Below are 14,135 nucleotides of genomic sequence, written 5' to 3' on the forward strand. Positions count from 1 at the left end.
CAAGCCCAGCTGCAAGAGTCAGCCTCCTGGCCTCGTTGGTCCCACACCCTCAGGCAGGGACTTCCACACCCTCAGGTAGGGCCCTCAGGGACTTCCACACCCTCAGGTAGGGCCCAGCAGACTCTGTGGTAGGAAGTGGCTTTCCTCTTACCATGACAAACTACCACATGTGGAAGAAGGACAGGTCCCACAACTGAGGATTCTGGGGTGGGGGGGAGGGCTAGGAAGAGGGGCTTTCCTGAGGGTCAGCTGTAGGGTAGGCTCAGCAGGAGGGCAGGGGGTCCTGGCCCCTTCATCTGGGTGCACACTTCCCCTCCCCCCGATCCCAAAGCACTCACTCCTTCTGGCCAAGAGAGGGCTTCTCCCAGACAACTCAGCTCTTTCTCCTGCACCCTGCCCTGGCTTCAGTATCCCCGTCCCCCCACCTTCAGACCCCAGCTGAGGTGCTGCCTCCTGGAGGACACGTCCCTTGGTATCCAGCTGGGTCAGGTCCTTGTTACACACTCATAAAGCCCCTTGAAGCCTCACGGCTAACAGCAAATAGGCCCGAGGTAGAGCCAAGGTCCATCTCACCCTCCCCTGGCTCCTCAGCACATCGTTGGTTCTCAAAAGCCATTTGCTGAGTGAACAATGGAATTCCCTGGGCTCAGAGCAAAGGAACCTGCTGGACAGCCATGAAGGAGCTTCCAGAAGCCACAGTGCTCCGTCACCTCTGGACTGGGGGTGGAAGGCAGGCAGGGGTGTCCGGCAGTATCCCCAGCCCATGGAGGTTCCAGGCCCATAAGGACAGCTGCTGGGCCAAGGGTCACAGAGAGAAGACAGAATCTTTGTCGTGAGCCATGGACACGCAGGCCAGGGTGAGGCAGACCAGGGAGAGGGTCCTCGTGCTGGTCTGTAGGGCCAGGAGGCCAGGCTGGGGCTGGATTTGAGTGACATCAGGGTAAGGAATCTAGCTTCTGTACACTCACTGTTTCTAAGTAGCTGCTTTTGGGTTTTGTTTGTCCCTTCGTTTCCTAGCAAAGCTTTGGGAAAATATTCCAAGTGTTGCCGAGTTCCGGGGAAAACAGTTTTGCTTTCACGTGGGTCAGGATTTCTAAGGTGAGCGCGTGGCTCAGCAGCAGCCCACACACTGGAAATTGTGGGGGTGTGGGGGGCTGTTGCTGGCCCTGCAGGGGAGCACAGCGGGTGGAGACCAGGGGCGTGCAGCACCCCCAGGGCTATTTCCTCCCAAATTTTCCAGATTTGTACTCTGGCCTCCCTTGCAACCTGAGCCCAGCCTCCTGGGCCATCCTCAGGCCTGCCCTGCACATGGGAGCCCCTCGACTGGGCATGGGGGAGGCCCCCACAGTCCTTCCTGCCCAGAGCACTCCCTCCTCTGGCTGTCACATAAAGCACTACCCTGTGTCCGGGCTGCCCTTCCCTGGCCTGCTGACGTCTAGGCCCAGTGCCAAAGCACGGCCTCTGGGATGACTCCTGGTCATTACATACAGTCCTGTACTTGTCTCAGCCTTTCCCACCACTGTGATTTCTCTCCTTCGGGCTAGGTGGTTTGAATGGGCCCAGATGAAGACTTCCATACAGCAAGTGTTCAGTGAACAATCTTTGCCTGAAGCTTGGAGGGCCAGAAACACAGAGGACCTACTATGTGCCTCGACCATGGCTCTCTGATGAATGAATCAATTCATCACTGAGCCAGAACTGTCCTTCAGAGTCCCCCGGTCCTCCCCTTGGTTCAGGCACCTGAAATATTATTGTCATCTTACAGATGAGGAAACTAAAGCTCAGAGAGCTCCTACTGCTGGCCCAAGGTCACAAAGCAAGGAAGTAGCTGATCTCAGGGGACAGCCAGCCCCTCCTGCTGCTGTACCCCCCCCCCACCTAGGGCTGCCTGGGGAAGCTTCTACCACCCTGTGGCCTGTCCCTTTCCACTCCCTGTACCCAGCAGCTCACTTCTGGCACTCGTCCAGCACAAAGGCCCGTGGGTGGTCGTCTCCAGACATGGTAATGACTGTCTCACGCTCGAAGGCCCCTGGGCGGGTCTGATCGACTGTGTGGCGGGTGATGGTGGATGTTGTGTAACTTGTCCAGTAAAGGGTGTCCCAGCCACGATGATAGGCCAGGCCTTCCACGGAGCCCACATCTGCAAGGGGAGAGGAGTAGTTGTGGGTCGGGATGGGGCCAGAGAGCAGAGCCAAAGGTGGGGTGGCCCACAGCACCCAGTCCTCTGGCATATGTGGAGCTGTCAGGGGATGTGTGGGAGCACAGCCCTTGGCACCCCCAACCCCTCCTGTCCTTCCCTATTTTCTACACAAATGGTCCATGGTCCATCTCCCGACCCATCTTCCCATCTTCCCCACAGCCGAGTAGAAACGCTTTATGGATTTTGGTAAATCACATCCAACTTGGGCTGTCCTGGGAGCTTCCAAATGAACAAGACCCAAACCAGATTGTTCGTAAACATCCTAAACTCCGGTTAAAGAATTAAGTGCACAATGAGTAGGGGAACCATAGCTTAAGAGGAAAAGACTTGGGCTTTTGTGGCTTCTAGCTGTATGACGCCGTGCTCGCCGGAAGGCTGCATTATGAGAAGTTCTGCAGCTTAAACAACGGGCTGAAGGCAGGGGACAGTTCCTGCCAGTCTCTCCTGGTCAAGCTATGGCTGCAGGGCGTCTGGCTTAGCTCTGGACACATTTTTAGGCAGGCGTGTTCTGCATGGAGCAGAATGTGTCCAAAGGAGGTTCAAAGGACAGATGCTTGTTTACCACTGCTGGATACCAGGACCTCATTCAGTGTTGGGTAGGTCTTTGTGGACAGGATGAATGAAAGAATGAGCAAAGGAGTGAGTCAAAGGACCAGGGCTTATCCAGTCCGGAGAAGAGGAAACTGTAGCACAACGAAATAACTTTGCTCTTTGCAAAGAGCCGAAAGGCTGTTCTAGGATACTCTGTCTAGCCCCTAGCACTCTCTGTGGAGCGTGTACACGTGTCCTTTGCTGAACTAAGCTGTCACACCTGCCCTTCAGGTGACCCTGCCTCCCTACACACGTGAGACACCTGAGGCTTGGACAGCAGAGGGAACTTGCCCAAGTGCCTGAAACCCCGGGGCTGGGGTTGAACCAGCCTCTCTGCAGCCTGTGCCGTGAGTCCCAGCCACACAGAGTAGAGCTTTGTGGCTCCTGGGGGCAAACTAGGGCTGGAGGGGGAAGGAAGAAGAGTCGACTCTGACTTCAAATGAGGAGAAACTTTCAAATAACTATAACGGGTGCAGTGTGATTCGCTGGCGAATTGTCAGAGACGCGGTCACAGCTGGGATTGGGATCCGGGGCGACGGGGGTTGGCTGAGGGCGGAGGGCTGCTCTCCCCAGAGGCGGGGCCGGTCCTGCCCCACAGCCCCCCACCCTCCCCTCCCGGGGGGAAGATTGGGGTATGGGCTCACTCTCCACGATGGTGGTCCTCCAGGAGCCATCGTCATTGATCTGCTGGATGTTCCCGAAGTGGATGTCGCTGAAGAAGATACGATTGGGGGTGCCCGGGGAGGTGCCTGCTCGGTAGTCGAAGGCCAGCGCGATGACATTCTTCATGTGCTCAGGATCCTCGAAGGGCTGGACGGGCGCGTTGAGGTTGCGCTCGTCGGACAGGTGGATGCTCTTGAGGATGGTGCGTTCAGAGTACAGCAGGTAGCCGGCGTACTCGCGGCATGATGCCCCATCTTCAGCCAGCATCCCGTGCGCGCAGGCACAGGCCCGCCGCCCGCCGCCCCGGTACAGGCACAGCTGCTGGCACCCGCCATTTGCCACTGCGCACACATTGGTGCCTGTGGGGAAAGGGGAAGGAGATGGCTGCAGAGGGTGGTCTCGGACATCTCTGCCACCGTGGGGACCCTGGCGGGGCCACCACTCTGCCTTAGCACAGACAAGCCTCCAGGCCTGCGCACACAGCACCTGGATCGGTCCCAGAGCTCCCCAGCCTCTCCTCCCCTCTCTTGGCTCTCTGGAGCAGCTGGAACGTGTTCCTGTGGGTCTAGCCCCTATCCCAGCCCCTCTCACTACAGGGGAGTCACTCCCAGGTCAGGGGTGGCCCCCCGTGAGCCTCTCCTGCCCGGCCCAGGGCCCCAGCCTCACCTTTCTGCCGGTCCCGGTTGAAGACTTTGATGTCTTTGAGCTGGACGCCAATGCCTGTTCTCAGGGCCACGGAGTCTGTAGCATTGTCCTTACTCCCACGTTTGATGGAGCCATTGGCATGAGTCCTGGGTGAAGGGAAGGGCTAGGTCATGAGCAGGGCGTTGACAGAGGGCGGGAACAGACCACGGAGGAGAAGACCAGGGCAGAAGCCCTCACCTGTCACTCCAGTAGATGAAATCCTCAAACACGGACACGGAAAACATGTCCATGTTGTTGCTGGACAGAACCACCTCACGGTTCTCACCCGTCTCCAGGTCAATCCGCTCAATCTTGTCTGTCCGGGCATCACACCAGTAGAGCTTCCCATCCTACAAGCCAGAGGCACCCACCTCACCTCTAATGCCCAGTGCTCCCCATCTGCCCCAGGGTCCTGGACCACAGGATGGGTCCCACTCACTCCTGCCTCCCGTGTCTTTCTCCTGCTTCTTCCATATCCTTCCCGCCCTCTCACCTGCCAGTCTGACAAGCTCTAGGCATGCCTTCCATCCTCACTTCTGAGTGACGGCCCCCTACCCCTCTGGGGTGGCAGGAGTCCCATTCCGGAGCTGGGCCAGAAGACCCCATGACTACCCTGGGTCCACATCTTCCCACCAAATGGGGCCTCATCACAGGGAGAATCGATGGGGAGCAAAGCATAGGGTAAGGGGAGCCTCCCCCAGAGCACAGGGTCTAGATAGCCCATGGGCTCCAGGGCCCAGCCTGCACCCAAACCTCATAGTCCACTGAGATGCCGTTGGGCCAGCTGATGCTGACGTTAACCAGCACGACCCGCTCAGTACCATCTAGCCGAGACCGCTCAATACGTGGGTACTGGCCCCATTCAGTCCAGAACAGATACCTGTGGGGCGGAGGAGGGAGAAGTTGGGGGTCAGTCCCCAGACCACCGAGAAGAGAAGGTCTCGTCAGTGTGGGCTGTGGGGAGTGACCAGGCCAGACCCGAGCCAGGGCTGGGACCTGGAAAGCCTGTCCAGCTTCTCACCCCTTCTCTGGGTGAACAGTGATGGCCCGGGGTTTATCCAGACCCTGGGAGATGACCACATAGCGGAAAGAGCCATTGAGCCGGGCGACCTCAATGACATCGAAGCCCTGGTCGGTCCAGTAGATGTTGCCTGAGGAGAGAGTGGGTGGAGAGGAGGGGGAATGGGTGGGAGCACTTGTACCTGGTCCTTTTTGAGCCTCTAGATCCCTGCTGCTCCCCCATCTGTTCCAGCCTACTCCTCCTCAGACTTCTCCTGAGATCCCACATCTCTCCTGCCGGGCCTCTACCTCACCTGGAGGCCCCCAGCCCACCCAGGACCCTCTCACGGCTCACCTGCGATCCAGTCCACGGCAATGCCCTCCACGCGGCCAATGCCGTTGGTCACCACATCCTCACGCCATGTCTGGTCTCGCTTAGCCCGGCTGATGGTGCTTAGGCCCATGTCTACCCAGTAAATGGTGTCGTTTTCTGGAGGTAGAGGAGCCAACATGGGGATATCCCACAAGACAGGGGAAAGGTTGGAGGGTGGGCAGAATCAAATGGCAGTCAAGATGGAGGTCAGTGCTGGGATGGGGGCAGGAAGCTTGGAAGGGAAGACAGAGTAGGGTGGGGGTTACTGTGTTGTCTCCCCTTCCAGCTGTGGTTGGGCAGCCTCTCACTGGGCTCCCAGAGCACACCACCCCCAAAGTAATGTCCCACTCCCTCCTGCCACCAAATCACTCACCAGCATGGAAGTCGATGCCGACAGCCAGGGATGTCCCCGACACTGGGACCAGGGCATCTGACTTGTCGTTGGGATCCAGGGGGATTCCGCGGATTCCCTCATGCACAGAGTACAGGAGAAAGGAACCCACACCTGAAACACAAGGACACCCAGGCCCGGGCCTCAGTGACACCCCTTTAAGCTTGGGGTCTGTCACTCTCAAACCTATTATTGTTCTCTGCTTCTTTTTGATATCTTCTCACAGCTATCACTCCTCCCCCATTCAACACACAGATACACACACTTAACTTAGCCTGAGGCCTGCAGCTTGGGCTGGGAATGCAGGGAATAGGAAAGGAGAGCACCTCTGGTGAAGCGCCTGCAAGACTGCTAGTCCCCACTAGAGGACAGAAGAGACCTGGATTTCTCTCTCCCAAAGGGAGTCCTTTAATCCCTCTTCACTCAATACAACCCGGCAACCTCAAGGGCTGTTGGGGAGGACCTGGGGAGGTTCAGACAAAGCAATGGAACGAGATGACTCCTCAGTGAAGACTTCCATCTTAGGTTCCTATTTGTCTCCTCAGTCTGGCCTGTGTCACCTACACCCTCTCAAACACCTAAAACTCAACATTCCTGACTTCTCACTCTTGAACTGGTTTCATTCTGTTTTCCCATTTCTTCTTCTTCTTCTTCTTTTTAATTTTTAAAAACTATTTATTCATTTGAGAGTGAGAGTGAGAGAGAGAGAGAGAGGGGGCGCAAGCACAAGTCGGGGGAGGGGCGGGAAAGGGAGAAGCAACTCCCTACCAAGCAGGGAGCCCGATGCGGGACTCAATCCCAGGACTCCAGGACCGTGACCTGAGCTGAAGGCAGACACTTAACAGACTGAGCTACCCAGGCCCCTCTCTGCTTTCCCATTTCTTACAAGGTGCCACCATCAACATGAGCCAGAACCCTCCACTGCCTTTATCCCTTGATACAGTGTGTCCCCAGATCAATCCCCCAGCAGGCTCCATGAAAAAAAAGGACTCATGGTCAAAGGAGTTTGGGGCAACCCCAAACACCAGAGTCTTCTCTTGAGAAAAATTCTCAGTGCAGATGAGCATATTCAAGACTCTGAGAAGTTCTGCAGCAAAAAACACTTAAACTTTGTTCAACCCAGTGCTTCTTTCTGTAACATCTACCCACATCAAAGAGGAAGGTTCCCAGAGCGCACTTTGGGAAGTGCTGTCCTGGGGCAAATTCATAAATCAGTCAGCAAGTTCTTGTGAAATGTTTGAGTCTCACCCCTTCTCTTCAACCCAGCTGCTAAGCCCCATCTCTTAACACGGGGCTCACGATAATAGCCTCCTAACTGGTCTAACCGCCTGGGTTTGGTTTCTCCCTCCCCCACCGGCCGGCTCTCTGCCGCCAGGTTAATCTGCCCCAAACATCACCTTCCAGGCACTCCTTGCTGAGAACACACCAGAGGCCTGCCCTACCCCACAGTCAATCATCTATGATCCCCCCCATACTCTGCCCACCCATGGGCTTGGTGCCTCGAGGGCCCTTGCACATTTCCTCCTCTTGCTCTGGACCCTGTGCCTCACTTGTCCTTCCTCCTTTGAGCCATGCACTCAAATCCTCCTTGCCCTGTAGAACTCGGCCCACAGCACACCTCTTCCATGAGGCCAGCCCTGGCACTGCCTGCCAACATCTCTTTCTCCAAAACCCTCCTGCAGGGCCCGGAGAGCACCTCACCATCCCGTTTCCCCTCCGGGTTAGCCCCATCTCTAGTTAAGACTGCGGCATGGGGGGGCGCCTGGGTGGCTCAGCGGGTTAAAGCCTCTGCCTTCGGCTCAGGTCATGATCTCAGGGTCCTGGGATGGAGCCCCACATCGGGCTCCCTGCTCAGCAAGGAGCCTGCTCCCTTCCTCTCTCTCTGCCTGCCTCTCTGCCTGCTTGTCATCTCTGTCTGTCAAATAAATAAATAAAAATCTTAAAAAAAAAAAAAAAAAGACTGCGGCATGGGAACAGGACAAGGACTTCTACCCCTGGGCTTCCCCAGCAGCTCCCAGCATGGTGGGGGCTTACCAAGCATCTCACCCAGGAGGCACTTAGTAATACGAGATCCATGCAGTCCCATCCCCAGGGTGAGAAGGGGCAGGTGGGTCCCAGGGGATAGGAGGGGTCAGAAGGGGTCAGGGCTTCGGGGGGGTCCCTGGGCGGCGTTGGGCACGAACCTTCGCAGGCCTGCTGGCCGCTCCGGAGGCTGTAGCCGGCGGTGCACATGCAGGAGCGGGTGGACTCGGATGTGGGCAGGCAGAGCTGGGAGCAGTCCCCGTTGTTGATGCTGCAGGGGTTGGTGCCCTCGTGGTCTGGGGTGGGTGGGAGGCACAGAGAAAGAAAGGGATGAGGTGGCCCTCCTCGGGACCTCACGGTCAGGCTTGCAGTGCCCAGGGACAGGATGGGCACTGCCTTCACCTTGGACCTTGTGGGGGTCACCACCCAACCCATGCCCGGTCTTTTATTCTCGCAGGCCCCCAGCTCTTGCAACCGGTGTGGCTGTTAGCACGTATGACACCTTCGCGAGAATGAGAAAGAGGAGCCCCTCTGGGTGCAGAGTGGAGTCAGGCCCATGCTCATCCCCGTTCACCTCCCTGCCCAGGCAGCCCCTCTGCAGCCCAGCCGCCGGCCTCACCCAGCTGGATGCTCTCGTCGTACACCTTCATGTGCATCACCAGAGTGGTGCTATTCCGCAGGACCACGGGCTCTGAGCCGTCCGCCTTGTTGCATGTGCCCATCTTCTCTGACACCTGATCCGCCCACCACAGCTTGTCCCCTGGGGAGGCAGGAGGGGATGAGATCCCGGGGAGGGCCCCACCCCCAGCCCGAATGGGCCCAGCCTCTCTGCTCCTGTCCCTGCCCCCAGCCAGCAGCCCTCACCCATGATGGCCAGGGCCGTGGCCTTTCCCAGCTGGCTCCGCATGGCGTCGATGACCTCCAGTCCGCTCCCATCGAGGTTGCAGCGGCTGATGGTGTGGTTGCCAGAGCTGATCCAGTAGAGTTTGCTTTCAGGGAAGTCGATAGCCAGGCCTGGAAGAGGTGGGTGTCACTGCCAGGGAGTGTGGCTCCTGGGCAGGGGGCTGAGGGATATATGGTCTTGAGGGAGGATGGTGAGGACACACACTAAGCTAGGAGTTTGGCAGACAGAGGGGCAACCGATGGACCCCGAGGATCTCCTGACTGAGGAATTAGGGCAAGCCGCAGTTCGGGAAAGGCAAGCTCGTACCCACAGGGCCCTTCTGGCCACTGAAGAGCAGGGTCCGGTTGCTGCCGTCCATGTTGGCCATGCTGATGTTATCCCCATCGGTCCAGTAGAGCTTCCTGGGAAGGTGCGGGAAGATGAAGTCAGACCTCTTTGCTCCTGTCCCACACCCCACGACCCCAACCCTCGGTCCCGGACTGACCCACGCAGCGGGTGGACCACCAGGCCGTGGGGCTGCTCTAGGCCCTGCACCACTGCATTCTTGAAGGAGCCGTCCAGCCGGGCCACGTTGATCTGTTTCTTGTTAGTGTCGTAGCTTGTCCAGAACAGGTTTCGGGACACCCAGTCCACAGCCAGCCCGTGGGCATTTGGCAAGTCTGGGGAGCACAGCGGGGACTTGGAGGTTGGGTATTTGCGGGGGCATAGGTCAGGAGGCTGGAGGAGGTGGGGGACTGGCCTGGTTTTGGTGGGGGGGTGGATGGGGATCGGGAATCCAGGGTTGGATCACTGAGAAGGAGGAAGATTTGGAAAAGGAATATTGGGACCGAGAACACCAGGGATGGGAGGGAGGGCCGGATGGGGGGGCGCCCACTCCCACTGCGGGGGTCCAGGGGGAGGGCAGAACCTGCAGAGACGACGGTCTCCACGCCCGTGCCGTTGATGAAGGCCCGTTTGATGGCCTGTGTCCTCACATCGGACCAGTAGACACGCTGCTCACGGGCATCATAGTCCAGCACGGTGACGTTGTCAATATCAGGGACCGTGAAGGAGATGATGTAGTTGTAGTAGGGGGCCTCTAGGTCCACCCCCCGGATCTCCATCTGACGTGCGTACAGCAGGAACTTCTTAAACTCTGTGGGGCACGGGGCGGGTCACTGAGGGCAGTCCCCTCCCTTCATGCTTTCCGCCCACCCACATGAGGGTCCCTCCTTCTTCTGGTTCCTTCCATTCACAGCTGGCCATTAGCTATCAGGAAGTGATAGCATGGGCGTCAACTCCCTGCCCGAGTTCCTGCATCTTCTTCCAGTGGCTGTCTCTGCGGCCTCTCCCAACTGGGACGGTCTACCCTCGCTTACAGTGGTGAGCCTGGGGTCCCGACACCTTCCCCTTGGGCTTCAGTTTACCCATGGCCTTGAGGGAGCGGCCTCCTACCATAGCAGGTGGTGTTGTCCTTGTGGAGCTTCATGAGGTGGGGGCAGGCGCAGGAGACCGTCCGGTTGTAGTTGATGAGACACAGGTGGGAGCAGGGGCCCCGGCCCCCATTGGCCTCACAAGGATTGGGAGCTGGGGCAGGGGAAGAGGAGAAGTGAGGGCATCTTGTGATCTGCCAGCACCTACCTGGCCCTTCTCACCTGGACCAACCCCTCTTCACCCGCTCTCTCCCTCCCCATTTCAGCATCGCCAGACCCTCCTCCATCAGCAGGCTGGCCTGTCCCACCATCTCAGCACAGCCCCTCATGCTTTCATGGCGCCCTCTTTCCTGGAGGGCTTCTGCCAAGGCTGCCGGCCCCTTACCCATGGGCTGCCGGGAGGGGTGGTACACCTGCAGATCAAAGGGCTGCGTGTTGGTCCTCTGCACCACGGTGACATTATGGCCGGTCCACTTGTTGGCCTTAGCCAGCGTGTTTGTCCGCCAGTCCGTCCAGTACACCTCCCCCCCATACAGCGTCACTGCAAACGGGTGCGACAGGAACTCGTGTCCCCGAAGCACCTCCATGTGGCCGGAGCCGTCGTAACGGGCTGAGTAAATGGCATCTGACCTGAGAGCGTGGTCGGGGCAGAGTGAGGATGCTGGCGGGGCCAGGCCCTGGCCCCCTGGCCCCCGCCCCCCACAGCCCTCGCACACTGGAGCAGTTCTTCCTCCCAGGCCTTGCCGGCCGGGAAAGACCAACATGACAATGTGGAGTGAGAACCAGAGTGGTTTGACCTCTAGGACCCCGGCTCTTGGGTCCCAAATCCCATGCGCTGGCTCTCTTGGCTCCCTTCTCCACAGGGCCACAGTGAGCACACACGGGGCTTGCGGGAGGTTGGAAAAAGGCACCCCCTCTGAGCAGACCAATTAGAAGGTGCCCCTTCCCCTGGGCAGATAAAGCCCACTGGCAGGGGACAGAGATCCGTGAATGAGGACGAGAGGCTGCATTTCCTCCTTGCCCACGCCTGGGCCAGGCCCCCAGTGCAGACCTGTTTCCAGCCTCTTCTTCCCATTCCTCCTCCCCCTGCCTGGCCTCACCCGTCATCTCACTCCCCCTACTGGGCCCAGCCCTTGGCCGCCCCAGTTCGGGTTCCAGCTGCCCAGGCCTTTTCACTACCAAGTCCTGAGGCTCCCAACCCCACCCTGTCTGTGGAAGGGAGGGGAGAGATGGGAGCCTCTGGCGTCGTGGTGGGGGGCGCTGACCTGGCGTCGATCCAGAGGATGCGCTTCTCCAGGTAGTCCACGGTGAGCCCATTGGGCCAGCCCCCTGAGCCCGTCTCCCGGTGGATGGTGCGGCGCCCAGCCCCACTCATGGAGGCGGCCTCGATGCGCGGCAGGCTGGCATCCCAGTCCGTCCAAAACAGGATCCTGGGGAAGGGGGAGGGGGTCGGGGTACCAAGGTCAAGGGCCTGGCGTGGGGCTATTATAGGATCTTTGGTAAAGGGCAGAGGGGGTAAATAGCCTTTGAAGAGACAGGTGTCCCTGACCCGGCTGAATGAGGCTTCAGAGGGGACCATGGGGCCAGAACAGGGCTGGGCAGTGTCCTCACCCATCTCGTGGATCTAGCGCGATTGCCCTTGGGTGCTCAATGTCACCAGCAAGGAGGGTGGTCCGAAGGGTCCCGTCTAGCTTGGCCACCTCAATCTGGTCCAGGTTACTCTCCACCCAGTAGATATTGCCTGCAATCCAGTCTACAGCCAGACCCTCGGGGGTGGCCAGGCCGTACTGAATCACCACCTCGAAGCTGGTCAGGGCTGGTGAAGAGAAGGTCATGAGTGTGAAATCACAGTAGACTAGGAAGCCTAGATGACTCACCCTCAGCCTTGACACCTCGGCTAATATGTCTGACAAACCCCGGCTTTACCTGGGGTTCACAGACACCCCCACTCACCTCACCCAGACCCCTCCACCCCACCAGGAAGTCAAATAGGAGAGAAGAGGCCTAGTTTCCAGAAGCCTGAAGAAGGGAAAGTCACACCTTTCCTGCTGGCAGCTCTCTGAAGGGCTAACCCATGGAAGGGGGTCAGAGTAGAGGGTGGAGGCTGTGGGGGGAGGGTGTGGGCAAACACAGAGTCAATGAGAACTTTCTAGAAGTCACTTCATAAACTATCTTGAAGATTTTTCCACAGGGGAAAAATATATATATACACACACACACATATATATTTATGTATACATGTATGTATGTATGTATACATACATATATATATATTTTTTTAACTGTTGCATAGTGTGAATATTATCACAATCTGCTTAGCCATCCCCTTGCTGATGAACATTTAGAATGGCTCCAAGTTTTTTCAATCACAAACAATACAAACTCCTCTAGTAAAATGTGCTTTCAAGTTTTTGCTCAGATGTTGCCTCTTAGGGGCCCCTCCTTGACCACCCAGTTTAGAATGTCAATCCCCGTTCTCCCTACCTGCCCCTCACCTCCTTTCTTTACACCCACAGCACTATCCCCTTCTGCTATATTCCACGTTGTACTCGTTTGTTTTGCTTATATCTGATGTTTCCCTGGTATGTAAGCTCCACGAGGGCAGCCGTCGAGGCCTGCTCTGATCACTGCTGTCTCCACAGGCCCCATGTGTACGCAGGTGCTCGGTACGTGTGTTACTAATGAGAGAAGTCTGTGATGGGTCAGGCCGCCTTTGGACAGAAGGGAGGATTCAGGTACCCCATCCCTAAATGGCTTTTTCCTTTTAAGCCTGCTGTTCGAGGATTTGGGGAGCTCCAGGCCATTCCAAAAAAAGGCTGATCATTTTGTTAATTATCAAGCTGCCGGCTCTGCTGACGATAATTAAGGGGCGTCAGGAACTGAGAACCACAGCAAAATCTAACCCAATTAATGAGAGTGTGGGGGATGGGGGAGCTAGGCCTCGGCTTCGGGACGGCCTGGATCTGGGTCTGCAGCTCTGAGTCCCCAGGTGCCCCTTCTGTGTGTGGGCCACCCGCCACAGTCCTGGGTCAGCAGGAGGGGGCTGTCACCTCCGTTGTCCAGCAGCTTCCCACGGTAGATCTTGTCCTCTACCACATCAGTCCAGTAGAGGGCGCTCTGGCTGAGGTGGAAGTCCAGGGCGATGGTGTTGCGCAGGCCAGGCACCAGAACGCTGTAGTCCCCTTTGTGAAGGTCGATGCGCCGGATCTCGTGGCGGTTGGAGAAGATTATGAATGGCTTGAAGGGGTCTGGGGAGGGGTGGAATACAGGGGTCAGCGTAGGGCTTGCTGCCTCAGAGCCACCCTGTCCCAGAGCAGGCAGGGTCCCCGCTGGCCCTGGGCCTGGTCACGGGTGGAAACCGCAGCCTTTGGCATCCGGCAGCTCAAACCCAGCCAACGGCGGCTCAGGGGCATGCCCCAGCCTGCCCAGCCTTCCCCACCACCTTTCACCCGCATGTCACCTAGGCTGCGGCAGCTCTCGCCATCGGGCTCCAGCACCCAGCCCTCGTAGCAGGAGCACTTCACGCTGAACTTGTTCTGGTCACACTTCTGGCTGCACTTGAGGTGCTTGGCACAGTAGCTCTGGATCTGGCAGGTGTGGTTGTCGGGCCCCAGCTCCATGCCCAGCGGGCATGAGCACACGATGCCTTCGCCAGGTGCCACCGAGCAGTTGTGGCTGCAGCCTCCGTTATTCAGAGAGCACTGGTCTGCAGGGTGGCCAGCAGGGGACAGGACTGGGGTCAGGGTCAGGAGCTGGGATGAGGCAGGACCATGGCCTGACCGTGCCCCAAGTCCTGGGTGGCCCAGAAAGAACCCTGGCTCCCTGCCCATGGCATCCTTCTTTTCCATTTCTGGCCAAGTCTCTGCCCCACCACTTGCCAGGCTCCCTCAGGACCA

General features: G+C 58.1%; 1 protein-coding gene across 1 annotated transcript in view; it reads right to left on the bottom strand.

The window, feature by feature from the left end:
• Positions 1–14,135, bottom strand: part of LRP1 (LDL receptor related protein 1) — an 80,149-nt gene that overhangs the window by 22,693 nt on the left and 43,321 nt on the right. The window contains exons 23-42 of the mRNA XM_047740281.1: positions 13,700–13,945; positions 13,290–13,487; positions 11,851–12,055; positions 11,505–11,669; positions 10,625–10,869; positions 10,262–10,393; positions 9,735–9,962; positions 9,312–9,486; positions 9,134–9,228; positions 8,788–8,937; positions 8,543–8,683; positions 8,085–8,219; positions 5,884–6,015; positions 5,493–5,627; positions 5,160–5,289; positions 4,892–5,018; positions 4,337–4,488; positions 4,121–4,245; positions 3,436–3,813; positions 1,951–2,140 (exon numbers count right to left, since the gene is read on the bottom strand). Coding sequence (XP_047596237.1) covers positions 1,951–2,140; positions 3,436–3,813; positions 4,121–4,245; positions 4,337–4,488; positions 4,892–5,018; positions 5,160–5,289; positions 5,493–5,627; positions 5,884–6,015; positions 8,085–8,219; positions 8,543–8,683; positions 8,788–8,937; positions 9,134–9,228; positions 9,312–9,486; positions 9,735–9,962; positions 10,262–10,393; positions 10,625–10,869; positions 11,505–11,669; positions 11,851–12,055; positions 13,290–13,487; positions 13,700–13,945 — 3,484 coding nt within the window. The remainder of the gene's footprint in view (positions 1–1,950; positions 2,141–3,435; positions 3,814–4,120; positions 4,246–4,336; positions 4,489–4,891; positions 5,019–5,159; positions 5,290–5,492; positions 5,628–5,883; positions 6,016–8,084; positions 8,220–8,542; positions 8,684–8,787; positions 8,938–9,133; positions 9,229–9,311; positions 9,487–9,734; positions 9,963–10,261; positions 10,394–10,624; positions 10,870–11,504; positions 11,670–11,850; positions 12,056–13,289; positions 13,488–13,699; positions 13,946–14,135) is intronic.

This window comes from Lutra lutra, chromosome 8 (genome assembly GCF_902655055.1).
Source record: "Lutra lutra chromosome 8, mLutLut1.2, whole genome shotgun sequence".
Classification (NCBI taxonomy): Eukaryota; Metazoa; Chordata; class Mammalia; order Carnivora; family Mustelidae; genus Lutra; species Lutra lutra.